At 52.1% G+C, this 17011-nt stretch overlaps 5 protein-coding genes across 5 annotated transcripts; 2 read left to right on the top strand and 3 right to left on the bottom strand.

Annotated features, from left to right (window-relative positions):
- Nucleotides 1-195: 195 nt before the first annotated feature.
- Nucleotides 196-693, top strand: M409DRAFT_24082 (uncharacterized protein; the record flags this gene model as incomplete). The annotated part of the gene is made up of 3 exons (XM_033807077.1): nt 196-337; nt 384-433; nt 487-693. 3 exons carry the CDS (start codon nt 196-198, stop codon nt 691-693), a joined length of 399 nt encoding a protein of 132 aa, XP_033666684.1.
- A 318-nt stretch (nt 694-1011) lies between these two features.
- M409DRAFT_24081 (uncharacterized protein) lies at nt 1012-3919 on the bottom strand (the record flags this gene model as incomplete). Its single annotated transcript, XM_033807076.1, has 3 exons — nt 1012-3185; nt 3236-3719; nt 3767-3919. The coding sequence occupies 3 exons, from the start codon at nt 3917-3919 to the stop codon at nt 1012-1014; spliced, it is 2811 nt and encodes a 936-aa protein (XP_033666683.1).
- Nucleotides 3920-5437: 1518 nt separating this feature from the next.
- Nucleotides 5438-6607, top strand: M409DRAFT_67122 (uncharacterized protein; the record flags this gene model as incomplete). Its single annotated transcript, XM_033817269.1, has 3 exons — nt 5438-5477; nt 5538-6362; nt 6429-6607. 3 exons carry the CDS (start codon nt 5438-5440, stop codon nt 6605-6607), a joined length of 1044 nt encoding a protein of 347 aa, XP_033666682.1.
- A 156-nt stretch (nt 6608-6763) lies between these two features.
- Nucleotides 6764-8257, bottom strand: M409DRAFT_55661 (uncharacterized protein; the record flags this gene model as incomplete). The annotated part of the gene is made up of 1 exon (XM_033813064.1): nt 6764-8257. One exon carries the CDS (start codon nt 8255-8257, stop codon nt 6764-6766), a length of 1494 nt encoding a protein of 497 aa, XP_033666681.1.
- Nucleotides 8258-9583: 1326 nt separating this feature from the next.
- On the bottom strand, nt 9584-15973 carry M409DRAFT_24078 (uncharacterized protein; the record flags this gene model as incomplete). Its single annotated transcript, XM_033807075.1, has 4 exons — nt 9584-10573; nt 10631-15069; nt 15117-15456; nt 15509-15973. The coding sequence occupies 4 exons, from the start codon at nt 15971-15973 to the stop codon at nt 9584-9586; spliced, it is 6234 nt and encodes a 2077-aa protein (XP_033666680.1).
- Between the last annotated feature and the right edge of the window lie 1038 nt (nt 15974-17011).

The raw sequence follows: 17011 nt of genomic DNA, 5'->3' as shown, positions 1-17011 counted from the left end.
ACGCTAGAAATCTCGCAAGTATTCCGCAATATGCGACTCCGAAATCCACTCGGACCGCCGGACTAAGAGAGTTCCAGGCCGGTGAAGAAGTCTTCTTGGCTTTAACAGGACGGCTGTCTACTCTTCCATGGATATCGTCGACAGAGAAATCAACATCTGAGTTTCCGTGCCAGACTGACAGCAACACCGGCGAAAATGGCAGCCCTCAATCCACCTCAAAGGCCCTTCCGCCTTGTCACCGTGAATACCGCTCCAGAGAGAGCCAAGCGCCTAGTTGGCAGAGTGGTCGAGGCGTTGAAGGACAGATATACCATATTTCATGCGGCCAACTGCGAAAGTACGCCAGAGCTTCCGTCTGTGCTGTCCGATCTAACACCGAACAGCAATTGAAAGTGTCGAACAGACTGTTCAGGATATTCAGCCGGACATCCTCGTGGGTATCTGTCCGTCTGCCACTCATAGGCTTGCTAACACCTGGAACGCCAGTTCTGCGCATCCATGTGGTCATCCGAACAAGCAGCCGAGATTCAGACCATTGCTCGTGGAGTGAAGCCAAACATTGCCACATATGCAATCCCGCAGGGTCTACAAGTCGAACAAGGGCCGGATGCGGTGGTTGAACATTTGACATGCATGGTCCCGCAAGTTTTGCAGACTCACTTTGGCCAATCGAGCAGCTCTGGATCCAGATGAAGTCGCTGTTGGCATTCACGGGTCTGGCCTAGGGCGGGCTGAAACGACTTCCTCGCGCTCTCGTCAATAGCGAGTAGAGCGTGACATGTAACTCGAAGACGTCACATTTACCTCGCTCATGCTTGGGCGTGAATGCCAATATTCCGAGGCTGTTGCTGCAAACGCAAGACGGCGTTCCAAAGCCCTTTTCCCGAAGGCACCAAAGATGCTGCGACATTGAAGATCATCAAATGAATACATCAAGAACCGGGCAGATGGAGTCTAATATAGTAAAACAGGATATATGCAGCCATCCATCACAGTCATGCATGATGCGACTCAAACTCCACGCTTCTCCAACGCTTCGTTCAACGTTCGCTGGAAGTCAGCAATGAGGGGCTCTTTGATCAAAGAGATGTGCGTTCCAGGGACATCATGGAACGCGACGTTCTCATCCTTGACAAAACCTCGCCACCCGCCTAGTACCTCGCTCTTCCAGACTTCAGGAGTAGAGCCGAAATGCGGCATGGGATCAGCACGAAAGATATCTGTCGTACTGACTTGCCCGCTGGGTTCGTACTTGTCCACAATCAGCCGCATGCAATCCTCGACTCTTCCGAAGGCCTGGAGACGCGGAACCGTCAGATCCATGTTCTCGATGAATTCTGGAGAGAACTTGGTGAACAGCACCTCATAAAACTCCTCGTCGCTCAAGTGAGCGGTCTCTTCCTTGAAAGAGTTGGACTCTGCCTCGGTCATGTCTGTTACGACCGGCAACACTTCAAACATCAGTGTTCGATACTGGACCTGTCCCATGGTGACTTTGAGGTTTGGAGGGTTGTCGATCCCGCCACAGAAAACGATGGATTCTCCAGCTTCTTCGAACATCTTGGCTAACTCGAAGCACAAGAGACCACCGAAACAATAACCCAGGAAAGCGTATGGACCTTTGGGCTGTACACGGCGAATGGCTTGGTAGTACGTGTCCAGAAGATCCTGCAGGCCGTCAAATGTACCTTCACCAGGATGAAGGCCTCTGGCGCGCAAGGCGTAGATTGGACGGTCTGGCAGATACTTTAATAGCCCAATCCAGCATAGGAACTCTCCAGCACCCGGATGAAGAAGAAATAGCGGTTGCTTGCTGCCTTCGGTCGCCAAAGGCACGATGGGGTCATATTGCTGCGAGACTGTTCCAAGAAGTGTGAGCTCATACTCCAAATCTGCGAGCGAGTGACATCGGAGCAGCAACGGCATCGGAATTTCCTGGTGAATCTTGAGGCCCTTCTCGAGAGCCTTCTTCAACCGCATGAATCCCAGACTGTTGATACCGGACGAAAGCAGAGCATCCGGTCCTATGAGATCCTCTGGTGGCACATTAACGATTCCTGCGTAGATTTGCGCAATTTCTCTCTGCAGTGGAGGCAGCGAGTCCAGAGAGCGGGCCCCATTGGTCGTCTTTTGATCACTGGCCGCGTTGGCAGCCTGGTCAAGGCCGAGGATGTAGTCATTGAATCCTCCGGTCTCGAAAGACTGCTTTAACTTCGCCCGAGACAGCTTCCCAATCGTTGATTTGGGCATTAACACCTTGGGCAGAGAAATGACGTGCAATGGTTTCTGTGCACAGACGGTGAAAACGCACTTGTCAATGGCTTGAAGAGTGGCTCGCATATTCTTAGGTCCAATAGCGGCCTCCGTTGGATTAAACAGGATTACCACCGCCTCTGAGTTCCTTTCCTGGTCCCAGGTCGAAAAGGCAGCGGTATATGAGACTTCCAGGCCCGATATACCCGCAGTCTCTAGGGCGTACTCGATCTCGAACGACGAGTAGTTGTTGCCGTTCAGGACGAGAACCTCTTTCTGGCGGCCGAGAAGATGGAGGTTACCTTCGGCATCGATTCTGCCAATGTCGCCCGTGTTCATCCAGCCATCGTCGGTCATACATGCCGCCGTTGCGGTTGGGTTGTTATAATAGCCTTTGAAGATGACGTCTCCGCGAACAAATACGAGCCCTTCATCCGGATTGGCCTGATCATCGTCCTCGCGGCTGACGATTTTCACCTCCATAACTCCAGGAAGATGCTTTCCAACGCTGGCGAAGGTGTTGCCATTCCGCACGTCGTAGTCTGGACTTTCGAGGTTGTAGTAACATGCAGAGCATGTCTCACTCAACCCATACGCGGCCTTGATGGTATGCGGTGGAGCTCCACATTGTCGAAGGATCCTGTCAGTGGCGTGGAGTGTCGTTGTTCGATTTGCTTCGCCACCACACATGATGACCGAAAGATGGCTCAGGTCAACACCATCCACGCCATCCGGCTGGCTCTCCAGTGACTTTGCTGCAACTGCCAGGAAGAAGTTCGGCGAGAATGTGTAGCCGATCTTGTATTGACTCAACACATGGAAGAATCGATACGGCTCAAGCACCAGGTCCGATGTGGGAAGAAACACCTGGTCTGTGCCATTATAGATGGCTTGGAGATGGACTTCGCAGAAACAGGCCGAATGATCGAATGCTGTGAACCAATCAGTTCCACTCAAGACTATCTTTTCTGCCAGGACTCACAGATCCAGGACATAAACGTCTTGTCGTACGTCGACAGATGTGAAGATTTAGCCTCCACAGAACGAATCAATTGAGCCTGCGAATACTGGACGGCTTTGGAATGCCCAGTGCTCCCCGAAGTAAACAGAATTGCCGCAATATCATCACGGCTAATCTTTGACAGTCCGCTGGAAATGGCGCCATTGTCGGATTTTCGTTTGTCGATTTGCTCGACAGTCTTGACATTGAGCTTTCGAGAGGCAAAGAATGCAGACAGCTTGTGTGTCGTCAGTACAGGAGCATCGCCGAACAACGACTTGAGATTGTCCAGCTGGCCAGCAGCTGTCTTGGGCTCATTGGAGACTGGATTGAGCACAGCACAGATGCCTCCTGCTGCGGTGACGGACCAGAACCAAAGTACGTTTTCCCAATGGGTCTCGAAGTACGTGATGGCTATCGAACCCTTCTCCACAATGCCGGCATTGACCAATCGAGATCCATTGATCTAAAAGCGTCAGCATGTTCGAAGAGGTAGGGTCGTATTTCGCGAACCTTTGCTTGCTCGTAAAGCTCTGCGTACGTTACCCTCGACGGAGCCTCACTCCATCCACGATCGAGGAAAAGCAAGCCATTGTCATTGCCTGCTGCTGCCGCGTCTTCCAGCAGTTCAAAAATGTGTTGAGGGCTCGACGGTTTTGACAACATGATGAACGATGGCCAAAAAATCCTTTGACGGACGAACCAACACAGTGATAACGAATATCAAAAGGCCACGACAACAAACTGTCATGTCTCGTTGCGACCTCGTCAAAACAACTTCCAAGACGCGTTTGCCATGTCTGGTCGTCCGATCCTCGATGTGGTCAAGGCTGCGTCGACCACCTTATCCGAACGGTTCGAAGCGCAGATCGTGTTTCAAACTGCAACCACACAACGTGCCATTGCATTGGACGTCGATGATATCAAGAACTCCACCGACCTGACCAACTCTTCTAGCGTGCATTGGTGAGCTGACTGCGTGGGCGGATTGACAAATGCCCCGAGATATCCAAGCATCACATCAATCCCAACAATTTAACAAACGCCTATGAAATGCATGTGACGAGGACTCCGACCGGGATGATGTGGATGCGGCGCAATCTACCTTTGCTGCTGCTGGGTCGGACTTCGATGGTTCGAGTAAGTGCGCGAACCAAAGACCAATGATGGGGCCAGGCGATTGCCGAGACATGTTGAAACGGTGCAGATCGCTGCACTGCTGGAGCATATCTGCAGCCTCGTATTAAGTTCGTATCAAACTTTCGGATCCTACGATGTTGGCATATCGCACCATATCAGCCACTCATGAGCCATCAACGGCCGCCCTTCCACCTTACTTCATGCTTATTCGAAAGCTACCAGAGACTACGGTACTACATCAATAACCCACCTGGTCACTGGATACAGAGCCAGAGTGGCGATCAAAAGTCGAATTGATTGACGAACTCTCGACGATCGGTCATGCAGCAGCACGTGGTGGAAGGGTCATTACACCCAAGTTCGAGACGATGTCGAAGCGATCTGAACTATCGCGTACTGATATGAACTGCCGTATCAGTTGTTGCGACCTTGCAAGATGAAACTACTGCGCGAGTTCCACTATCGGGCCTCCGATGTCTCGGACACCGCCGTGCGGGTATGATCTACCGTCACAGATACTACTGATTGATCGACAACACTGTCGCTGGTGCGTCTGCGTGGTAGCTCCACCAGTTCGCTTAAAACTTGATAATCACCATCAGCATGTCGAGCCGGACCCGTGGTAGCAGTCCGATGATGGTCGTTGATACCATCGCCAAGATGCTCCTCGATGCAGCCAGCCTGGCCTCAAGGCGGCCCGTACGCCCGACGGATTTGGTCTTCCGTCATACGACCATGGAATGGGATCATTTGTCGGCATGTTGCAGCTTGCAAGTAATTAGCCCCCACGTCGGGAGCACATCGGTGGCGTAGGATGTCGCTATCGTAGACAGGCCTCAGCCGTTCTCGGTTTTGGGTGCATTCAGCAGTGGTGGGTAGAGGCGTCTGAACGCACTAGTGAGACTTCGCTCTCACACTCTGCGTTTCTGGTGTGGTTCGGATTGAATGGAGAGCTGTGAGGCTTGATCAGACTTGAAGATATCTGGTCTCGTCGGATCAGCTCATCACTGGAGAAGTCAGGCGGAACCAGATGTATCGTTAACCATGTCGTCGAAGTGCAATGTTTTGATTTACGGTGGTGGAGGTAAGCAACCCAAGAACAGAGCACGTCCATGGAAACAACATGCTAAGAGATCCACCGCAGCCGTCGGATCCATCTTCGGATGGAGACTTGCACAACAAAGCACAAATCGAGTCTCTGTGGTTTGCAGGTCAAACTTCGAGCGTGTACGAAGCACTGGCTACGCATTGAAGACCGCAGCATGGGGTTCTGGATGCTTCATTCCGGACCAGGTCTTCAAAGCTGGTCACGTCAGGAGATCATCACATCTACAAAGTTACGACTATGTTGTTTGCTCCAACAAGTTTGCCGGTGACTTGACACCAACTCTGAGGGATCTCTCAGGTATCATTCGTCCCACGACAACCCTGGTCACCGCCCAGAATGGCATGGATGTCGAGGTTCCTTTACGAAGAGCGTTTCCAACAAACACCATCCTAACTACTATCTGCAATATCGGATGCAGTCAGATCTTGCCTGGCCTCGTCGAACAAACAGCCGACCTAAAACGAAAAGCGTTCCTCATTGGCGTTCCTTACCACGACAATAGCGACCGCAACGCAGCACTTCGACGCAGGAATGCTCTTGCCGCTATGGATTCTGAGTTCGACAGCATAGACTGCGTGGCCGAGGCGAGGTGGCGAAAACTAATTTTCAACTGTGCCTGGAACTCTACTACGGCACTGACAGGCCTCAACACCCATGAACTTCTGCGACGCAGCGGCGCAAGTCAGATGGTCTTGCAGCTCGCCCAGGAAGCTTACAATGTCGCCATAGCTTCGGGCATCCAACTCGACCCTCAGATGCCACACGAAACGATCAAAGCTGCGGCAACCAGTGCTCCAATCACTCCATCAACTCTCCAAGACGCGAGGAACAAACGTCCCATGGAGCTGACTCCTATCTTCGGTAAGTTCAATCGTACATGTGCAGGAGTTCGCAGCGTATAGAAATGCTGATGGTTCGCATCCAAAGGTTATCTTGTCATGCAAGCAGCAAAGGTCGGCGTGCAAGTCCCGTGCATCACGTTAATGTACGACCTACTGCGCCAGATGAACGATGCATTGGTGGCTCGGCAGAGCTGGCAGGTTCCAGATATGCTTTTGCCCGCAGTCGAGCAGCTCTTGGGCAGAGAGCAGATCAGAGAGCGTTAAAGTTTCGAGTGACAGAATCTGCTTTTGATGAATCTCGGTATATCTTGTGTTCTCCAGATTGTTGATAGACTTATCGAATGTTAATTGAGCTTGCCTAACATTATTCTTGACATAACCGAGATCGTGCTGAAGTAACTACTGCTAAGAACCATGACATCAAGCATACACCGTAATAAGCTTCCCGTAACGCAACATCACCTCATCATTGCCCATAACTTCTCTCGCATGCTCATTTGCGGTCGTAGCAACCTCAAGCCCACCATCCGCCAATCTAGGGTGTACCCTGACAGTGGGAGCGCAGTTGGAGAACATGTTGGGATTGCCCATGTAGCGAACCCTGTCAGCACGACCGAGCACACTGCCCCAGTCAAGCAGATTCGACTGCACTTTCGAGAAATCATTGAAGCCAATGTTGTGGATGTTGAGCAGAGCCAGAGGGTTAGGACAGATGGACAGTTCTGGAGACATGGTCGCGGCCTTGGACAACCAAGACTCCCACAGAGACTGATCCCAACCACTGACAGCTTTACGCACATGCTGGGCTGCAGCTTGTATGCCCTCGTTGGCATCGGCTTCGAGCTTTGCGATGGGGCAGTTGAGGAAGACAATGTCTACAGCATTGCCGATGTACTTGCTTGGCAAGGGCGGCTGGAGACGGTGTCGTATGTTGATTGGAAAGAGAGCAAAAGACGTCTCGTGTCCCTTGCTTTTGCTCTTGAGAGAATGAGCAGTGCGCGACCAGAAGAGCCCCACGAGTGCATCGATGGTCGAGATCCATTGAGATTTGTCCGTACCAGAAGCGTCTTGCTTCAGTTTGGACAGACTTTCGGCACTGAAGTACCACACGCACCATTTGACGTCCTCTGCTTGCACATTAACATTCGACAGATGCTCTTTCTTGGCAGTCTCCAAGACTCCCAGAGCAGTCTCCTTGGAAGGAGTCAACTTTGGTAGATTGACCTGAGACTTCTCCGTTGGGAAGAGATCCCAATTCACATGGGTGAAATCTTTGGCACCATCGATGGGTGTGGAAAGCCGTTTTCTGATGTCATAATCCGGAGTTTCAATTCTGTGGCTTTGGAATGGCTTGCCATCACTGACGTCTGCGGTGTGCTTTGACCAGATCTCCTCGATTTCTGCTATAGAAGCCCCGTCTGTAAGTAGATGGTTCATAGCTATGCACAACGCAAGCCCGCCGTTAAGAACATTGAGCTGCGCTTTGAAGAATGAGGCCCCCTCGAAGATTTGAGACATGGTGCCAGGTGGCGAGAAAGGCACCACGACGTCGGACATGGGCCAGTGCTGGCTTTTCAAGGACGCATAATCTGGTATTCCATGCTTGCCAACGAGGTTGTCGAATGTAAACTCGGCAGGACCATTGCTTGGGATGTTGATGACCAGGTCGCGAGGATCTTCAGATCCACGTCCGGTCATACCAGTGAGACCAGGTACATCGGCCAGCAGTCGAGACATGCCTTCTTTTAGAACATCGTAGATGAATCCTGCTTTGCTTCGATCGTCCAAAGGCCAGAAGAGTGTTTGTTTGGCCCAGATCTTGGGACTGTACGCGTCGCAAACGGACAGTTTGATCACTTGTTTCTGGACATCGATGCAGGGGTAGACGTTGAACTCATCGCTGGTTGAACCCATGGTTGCTGGTCGAGTGCCTCAAGATTGTCGCTTCAGACCCAGAATCTCTCAATTCTATGCAATGGTATCGAGACGTTTTTTCTCCAGACGTTCGAATGCTACGACGTTCTGTGAGCCTGCTGTGCCCAGTCACACGGCCAACACACCTGGACAAGCATTTTGTCACGAGGCTGAACCTCCAACAAGACACGCTACCGTTCCGGCAGGAATTAACGAGCGCACAGTTGCCGTACCATGGTTCGCTCCCCGTTATCTGGGATCGGCGTTCCCATTACATGCATATTTCCGAAAGCCAGCACATGAGCGTTGCAGAAATGGTACCATCGCTTGCGGACATGTTCCGTGGGATGAGAGGCCAAAGTCTAGGGTCCGCAACGCCGGGGACATTCCCGCCCAACGACTGGCCCATGAAGGTGGTCAAGGGGGTGCTTTTTAATCTCTGCTCGCAAGCGACCCTTTGATAGGCAGAGCCCGCTGCAAAAGGCATTGGCATTTCAAATCGCGACAAATGAGGTTGTGCATACAGGCGTGTGTCGATAAGGCAGACGCTAGGTGAGATACGAAGTGGAGCGAGGTGGATGATCGACGAGGTGAGGTCAAGATTGAGTGTAGATCATACCGTTTCGAGAATGGCGTCACCCGTCGGCAGTTGTCGCCGGGAACTCCTGCGCCAAGCGAATGATGGTGTGCTCGATGAAGCACAGTGCTGCTGGGATGGGGCTCGCTTTCGTAACACCAACACCAGCATCTGTGTAACGCGATTTAGATGAAGTGCTCGTATACGCGAGTCCTGCTACCCGGTTTTGCTTTTGGTTTGAGCCGCTGCCCTCCATCAACTTCGCACCCCTTTCGGACTCGCCGGTCGGAAAGCGGTAATCGGTATCCGGTGACTTGAGAAGAAACAACGGATATGGTGGCTGGGACGTGTGGATGTGTGAAGGAAGTGTACCCTTGTCAGATATGCAACGGCGCGTCGATGGAACTGAAACACCCACCATCGCTGACTCTCTTCACGACTCAATCCACTCCACTACTGTGCCTCTTCACGAAAACGTGCCGTCCACACCCTCACATTTGCGAGCATGCGACGAGTATGGTGAGTTGCATCTGGGTCATTGATTAACTCCACTTTGTTGCATTTCAGCTTGAAGATTGTCTCGGGACCACCGTTCATCTCACGCACGCTTCCTTCTTGAATCTTCACATGTTGAAGCGACACGCACCGCTGGAAAATGATGTTCTTGGTAATACTGGCCGAAAATTTGTAAGAAAAGTTCAATTACCATACAGACAGACTATACTTTTACCGAAATCCGCCTTTTCACTTCAAGCAGTCAGAATCTCCCACGAGGTCGATCCAGCGAATGTTCCTTCATTGCTCTCTGCCTTGCCACCGCCAAAGCCCTTTGCCTGCCACTTCTCAACACCCTCGAAGCCCTTGAGCTGCTCGCCGAATGTCTTGAACAGATCCGCATTCAGCTTCTCGTACGAGGCGTACGGCTTAGGCCAGGTGCCCAGACGCTGATAGGCGAGCTTCAGTAGATGGAGATGATGCTTGATCAGCTCGCTTCGCTGCGAGTCGCTCAGATTGCTTCCTGGTTGCTCAGCGTCGTGGGTAACACCGTGCTCTGCGAGGATGGCAGCAGCAGTATCATCGTCGTCATCGTCAGCCCCAACAGCGCCGCCAGTGCTGTCGTTGAGAAGCCATCGGAGGACGTCCTCGTGCACCAGCACAGCCTTCTTGAAGTGGTCGGCAGCCAAGCCGGCAGCAGCACTGTCCCTGGAGACTTCACGCTGGTAGTATTGACCGGTCGTGGTATAAAGCTGTGCCAACAGGTCGTAAGTCTCCAGCGTAGCTGGATGCTTGATGCCATGCACCCGCTTCATGTTGTACGCGATGTCTTCGCAGAGACGGATGGCTTTGATCTGGCGTCCAGCGAGGTACCTGGCGCAGATCAAGCGGCGACCAAGGTTGAGCAGGATGTTGGATGGCCATGCTCGTTGCGCTTCGCGAGTATTCCAGAGCTCATTAAGCAGTGACTCCAATGTGTCGTAGTCTTTCTGCTCACCGAGCAGTGCAATGAGCTCGTTCAATTCGGTCAGCTGCACTTGAGCGAAGTTGATCTTTTGCTCTCGGCAGATCTTCAGAATGTCCTTGATGATGTTGTTGGACAGCTGCAGCAACTTCTTGCGGAGCTCTGGATCAGGACACCTGTTCTCGCCACGGCCATCGAGCTGAGATGCAAGGCCAAAGCCACGGGCCACAGCTCGAGTGCCACGATAGCCATTGCGGTATTGAGCGTAGCTAAAGGCCATCTATGTTGAAGTCAGTCAAAAGAGTGTCAAGCAATCTAGGGTAAGAAATGGTCGTACCTTAGCAACGTCATGAGCATTCGTGAAGTCGTTCTTCTCAATCAGCCGTGCCACAGTCTGATTCGAAGAGACGATGACCACCCGCACAAAGTCGGAGATCTTCTTGTTACCAATGTAGTCCAGGATGCCAATGATGAAATGCCTTGGCGAGTCCTTGCTCAGCAACAGGAAGTTTGCCGCATCACGCTGGACGAACAGGTCAGTGCAGTGGTGCTCAACATTGCCGATCAAAGCAGTCCGATTCCATGCTCGGAGTAGATGTCGGAGCGGAGCCGCAGCAATGAGGACCTTGTCGAGGCCTGCTTTGGACGTCGTGAGCTGCTTAAAGTTCCAGTAGAAGATTGACTGCGCTTTGAGGGTGGCCATAATCTCCGAAAAGGTGATTGACAAGTCCTTGCGAAGGTGATATTCCAGAGTTGCCAAGAAGAAGATTGAGGCGCTGCTGCTTTCAGTCACGTTGATGGTGGCCTTGGACGACTTCTCCTTCGAGATCAACTGGTAGTGAAGCTCCTCGACAAGTTGAATGCACTGTGTCATCAAGTTGCAGGCTTGGAAAGTCTGAATCAATGACACAGCAGACTCATACATCTTCTCTGAGGAGGTTTCCTTGGTGACGATATCGACAGTCGCCGTGGTGAGCTCTTTCACGGCGGCTTCAGTCTTCTGTTGACGGATGTAGAGCTGAGACACCTCTCTCAGACTCGACAACGTGGACTCGTGCGAGTAACCGTATTGCTGCCTTGTTTCCGCGTACTGCTGAGAGCAAGCACTGGAAGCACGCTCCAGAGTTTCTGAGCTGGCAGATTTCGAGTCCGAGTGGAACACACGTCGCTTATAGATGGAGATCATCGCCTGGCGAAGCTCAGAGGAGTTGAGTGACAAGGAGCTTGAGTCCTTCGACTGAGAAGCAGAGCGAGACGCCTCTTCGTACAGCGAAAGTGACTCTTCAATGTGCTTCTCGCTGTGTTGATTGACCCTAGCAAGGGCGATGGTGGCTTCAATGGCAGTCGAAGAGCTGGCTCCAAAGACAGAGCGAGTAGTCTCGCGATATTGGGAAGTCACTGTCCGCAAGACTTCCCAGTCGGCCTTCGTTTCTTCCAGACATTGATAGTAGCGCTCGTACAAGTTCCGAACAAAGGACTCTTGGCTGAAGTACTTGAACTCCTTGTGCTTGCTGATGAATGTTGTCCAGATCATACCGTATGCGGTGACAGCATCACTGTACCGTCTCTCTTCCCAGTAAGACTCTGCAACGACGATGGCAGCGTCGATTGCTTTTGGATGACAAGTCTGCGAGTCCTTGCTGAGAGCAGTCACAATCTGCTGATAATACTCGATCCAGTAAGGGTGGCTTCGGGCATGAGCACGGCATCTCGTTGCCAGTTCGTACAAGATTGCAATTGTGCTGTCGTGACTCGGGCCAAGTATACGTCTGTAGACTGCCAGTAGCTCCTGGTACGTAGCAATGATCTTATCTGGGTGACCGCGTCTGGTGTAGAAACCGATCAGGAGGGTTTTGGCCTTTTCAAGGAGAGTGTGATCTTTGGGCACCGTCAAGGAGGCCCTAAAGAGCCTCACATAGACATCCTCTGCCTTCTCGAAGGAACGCTGCTGGATGTAGCATTCAGCCAGTTGCTCGACGAGTTCAATCGACTCCTTCTGAAATGTGCTTGTCATAGTCACTTCGTGGACCGACCTTGACAAGAACGAGCTCCAGGTGCGATCCAAGGTTGCGCGCACGACGAAGACCGCCTGTTCATAGTTCCTCTGGGCGATGTACTGCGACGTGAGCTGCTTCGAGAGCGTCAATGTCGTGCTGTCGATGGACTTGCTCTTGTTGGTGATCAGAACGTGGAACATATCCCATTGCGAAGAGGAGGAACTGGTTGAATGGTGTTCCTGCTTGGATGAAGTCAAGGCCTGCTGCGAGACCTGAGTCATCTCCTCTTCGATTTCTGTAAAGGATCGGGAGGATTCTTCCTTGCGTACGTTGCGGTAGTACGAAGAAACGTGCTTGAAGATGGCAAGCGAGGCAGCGTATTCGCCAAAGGACTTAAGAGTGCGTGCAGACTCCGTAAGTCTGGAGACAATGCTCTCATGGTACGACAGCTCGTGGCTCTGGTACTCACGCCAGAGTGAGGTGTGCAGACTGTTGGCTTCCACCTGTCGCTTTTGGGTCGCCAGGAACTTGGAGTATGCTTGCACAGTCTCGATCTTCTTCTGATGAAACTCAGCCGACAAGTTCGTGCGACAAGTCTCTGCAAGACGCTGCCAGAGTTCAATGTAGGCTTGCTCGGCATGGACAATCTCTTTCTGCGCAAGATATGTTTCAATCTGGCGCAGAAGGGATTCGACCTGAACCATGTCCAGAGTTGTGACTGTCTCTTGATCCTCATTCTCCTCCGAGAAGATGCCACCCTTGTATGTCTCGAGTGTGGTTCCCTTATTCTTCCCCAGGCTGATACGAAGGTGTTGGTCAATGGCGCGGCTATGATCGGAGTGTTTGCCATGCGTCTCGGCAACGTCGCCTTGTAGAATGCGAAGAATCTCCGTGGCCTTGTCTTGTTCGTTGATGTACGTGTAGAGTTCTGCCAACTGCTCCTTGATCTGAATAACGTAGTCGGAGGATTCGCCGTATCTCCGTTCGTAGGCGGTGATTAGCAGCAATAGTATGTTCTCTCTGTGGGTCATGATCTCAGTTCTGCTGGTTGTCACCCGGCTATGAGATAGACGGAGAAACCGAAGGGCTGTTTCGACCACAATGGGGTGAGAGATCGAAAGAACATTGCGGCCGATGGTGGAGATCTTGTAATATAGAATGCTCCCACGATCGACGTCCTGCATCATTTCGTAGTAGCCGGCCGTGTTGATCAAAGACTGGAGTACCGCCGGATGTTGCTCAGTGAAGATCTTGATGCGAAGGCGGGCGACCAAATCATGGAGTTCAACTTCTTGTGCACCAGGGAATTGGTCATCCCAACACAGCCACTCAAGAACGGGCATCAAGGTGCTGTCTGGAAAGACTTTCTGGACCTCAGCAGGGACCTGAATTTCTTTGCCTTGCGAGATGATGGGTGTTTGCTGTAGGTGCCACGTCCAGTATCTCACGACATACTCTAGCAGAATATGCCGAGCAAACGAGTGGTCGACGGGACTGCGGTCAGTATCATCGAGAGTTGGCTCTCCCTTCTCGGGCAGAGAGAGTTTGGCGTATGCCAGAAGTCGGAGCAGAATGTCCATTGTCTGATCTTTGACGGACGTGGTGACCTTGCCCTGTCTGAAGGCATTCCTCAAAGCTGACTGAACAGCATTGTGCCTTGGCCGCACGATGTCTTCTTGAATCGTGACAAGTGGTTTTAATGACTGCACGGTGCGGTGCACATCGACCCGCCGGCCCGATCGAGTTCCATCATGTGGGTTGACAGCGAAGAGATTCTCGATTTCGTGGTAGGTCAATGGCCTCGCGGCGTAGACCAGCCACGACAAGATCAATTTGGCATCTTCGGAAAGCTCTGCACCGGACAATATTTTCTGGACCAGCTCATCAACCGTTGTCTTCGGGTTGAGGTTGTTAACAGCCTTGGAAAAACTGTCGGATGTCTTCTCGAGTCGAAGGACTTCAGACGTGAGGATCGCCCACAAGAAAGAACCGTTGCTTGCTTCAATGACACGGCCAATGATGCCTTCCTGATCACGCCCGCCTTTGCTTCGGAAGTGGCTGCAGTGGATGAGAACCTTCATGGTGACTTCGTGAATGTCATCGTGGGTATCGTCATGAGAGATGGACTGTTGAACTCCGTGGGCACCGGTCGGCAGGGACAGGGCCTCAGAGAGTGCGACAAGCTTGACAGCTTTGCCTTGGTGGACGGCATGAACTAAACGTTGCAGAAGTCCTTGGCCAGCAGAAGGACCACCGATCAACTCGTCTAGACCCTCAACAATGAGGATAGTCTCACGGCTTCGGTCCAGTGGGCTGCGAAGCGCATCCTCCAGTGCGTGCCAAAGCAGGTCTTCATACTTGCTTGGGTCGGCAGTGAAACGTGCGTGTTCGTAAGCTCGAGCAAGGGCGTGGTAGAGGTGAACATTGCCCACACGAAGATTCAGCAACTGATGTAGCAAGCCCTTGACAACGTTCAAAGAGGTTGCCTGCGATGGTACTGCACCGACAGAGTAGAAGGCTGTAGCATATGATTTGCGTCCGATCGGTCTCTGGAGCCTTTCAGCCAAAGACGCTGCTAGGGTCGATTTGCCAGATCCTGCAGGGCCGTTGACGAGGAGAGTTGTGTCATCACTCTTCACAAACTTGGCCAGATCGTCATAAATCCAGACACAAGTGAATTCTGCCATCTCATCGGAGATGAGGGTGTGATCGAGCTCGACCGAAGCCAGAACACGGTCTTGAGGTGCGAGCCATCGGTTGAGGGAGGTGACTTCCACGACTGAGAATCATCAGCAAGGCAACCCAGGAGACAATGAGAAAACTTACTGTCTTCTCCATCGAAGTCTTCGTCACTGATCTGTTCTTTCCAAATCATTTCGCTGATTTCATCACATCGACGGCGGAAGCCACCGATAGTGTCTCCGAACACCTCATGCATATCCAAGCTGGCAGCTTCCCCAGAACTGCCATGGACGGTCTTGTAAAAGCGGAGAGCGACATCGACCAGAAGAGTCAGCAGATCCGTGTAAATCGTACAAAGTTGTTCGTAGACCTCAGAAGAGAGCGACAAGACCTCCGACCTCGCCAACAGAGAGGAAACAGAGGAAGAGCATTGATACAAGAAGGCAAAAGCCTTGTAGAGAGCGTCCGAATTTTCGTGGCCAAGCTGTGCGATTGCATTAGTAGAAGTTGGCAAAGACATGTAGAGAATGACATACCTCCAAGAGCAACCGCGTGTGGCCGTAACCCAAATGAGCCGCCGGCTCGTTGTCAAGGGCGTGACCCTTGAGTGCTTTCTCGAAACCGTGCAAACGCTCAGTGAAATACAAAGCACGAATTAAAACCGTGTCCCATTTGCTACCCTTGTGCGGCAATGTTGAAAGTCTCTCCGCACGAATCCATTCGACGAGCTCGATGAACGTGACCTTGTCTGCGGTCTCAGAGATGCCAGCACCAAGCTCAGCAATGCTCTTCCTCTTAAGTGAGATCGCCGCGTCTCTGACAATGGTGGTCTTTTGACTGCGGCTGCCTGAAAAGGTCATGGAATTCCGCATCTTGGTGCTTCCGCGAGTGGAGCCTCCGTAGCGGAAGACTGAGGGAGAGTCCGGTGGCGAGAAGTAGCCATTGGTCTGAGAGCCGTTGACCAGGGGGCCTTTCATAGATGGTGGGGTTGCTTTTTGCATGTTGATCGTTGAATTTCTCGTGGAAGTAATGACAGGAGAATGTGAGGTTCCTGCTTGGGGTTTTTGATCTGACTGAGATGGACCAGAAACTTTCTCTGGAACTGGAGCTGGAGCTGGAGCTGGAAGAGCTTTATGCGGTCTTGAAGGGACCTCGTCAAGGGTGTCACTTGAGCAGCAGCCACAGAGCTTCAGCTTAAACGATGTCCACCAATGGCGATGATTTTTGCTCGCTCGGGCAGGGTGTTGTCCGGCCAGTTTGGCGTGAATGCAGTAAGCAGCGATTCGAGTACGAGAGGGTGTTCAGTCTGGTAAATAGGAGAGCTTGTACCTTTGGTCACTTTATGTCGTCAAGAGCTGGCTCGAGCTGTGGAGAGCTCGATCGGTAGCCCCGAGTGATCGTGGCTGGCTGGCGCCATCGACTGCGACGGCGGCATGTTGAGTTGGGCGCCTGCAGCAGCTCAAGTCACCCAGCATCATAGCTCCAGCATGTTGCAACACCATGGAAATTACAGCAAGAAGTCCAAGACGACTCAAAGCACTGTCGATTGGCCCAGGGTTACGACGGTCCAATGGGTTGAGTATTTGGGAGGCTGGCTGGGGCAAAGTGTCCGCCAAAAGGGAAGCTGCATTGCCAATCGACGTGGTGATCTTGTTGAATATTAACCAAGCGGACTGGTGTATTGGTGAAGTGATTGTAAGGTACGTGTGCTACCAATGCCTGCGGTCTAGATGTTGTGACAATAGAGTTCCCTCGGACTGGCCGGCCCGCGATCACAGCTGCAGAGGCACGTTTCCTAAAGTAGCAGTCACACGTCTTGAGCGCTACAAGAGGCGGCGGGGATTGCGTCCAGCCTGCCGTTTGCCGACACATCACTGGCAGTTCACAACGCCCAAGTTTCTGGCGCTAGTCGATTGCGGCATCAATTCTCCGACCTTCCTCTGAGCTCCTGCTGATCATGCCGGATTAGAGCTATACAAAAGCCCGCTGCATGCACAGATTTGAGCTCGATTCTGGCAAATGCACTTGATGCAGCTTGT

This window comes from Zasmidium cellare, assembly GCF_010093935.1.
Source record: "Zasmidium cellare ATCC 36951 unplaced genomic scaffold M409scaffold_21, whole genome shotgun sequence".
Taxonomy (NCBI): Eukaryota; Fungi; Ascomycota; class Dothideomycetes; order Mycosphaerellales; family Mycosphaerellaceae; genus Zasmidium; species Zasmidium cellare.
The sequence above is the reverse complement of the archived record's forward strand: the minus strand, read 5'-3'. Positions and strand labels throughout refer to the sequence as shown.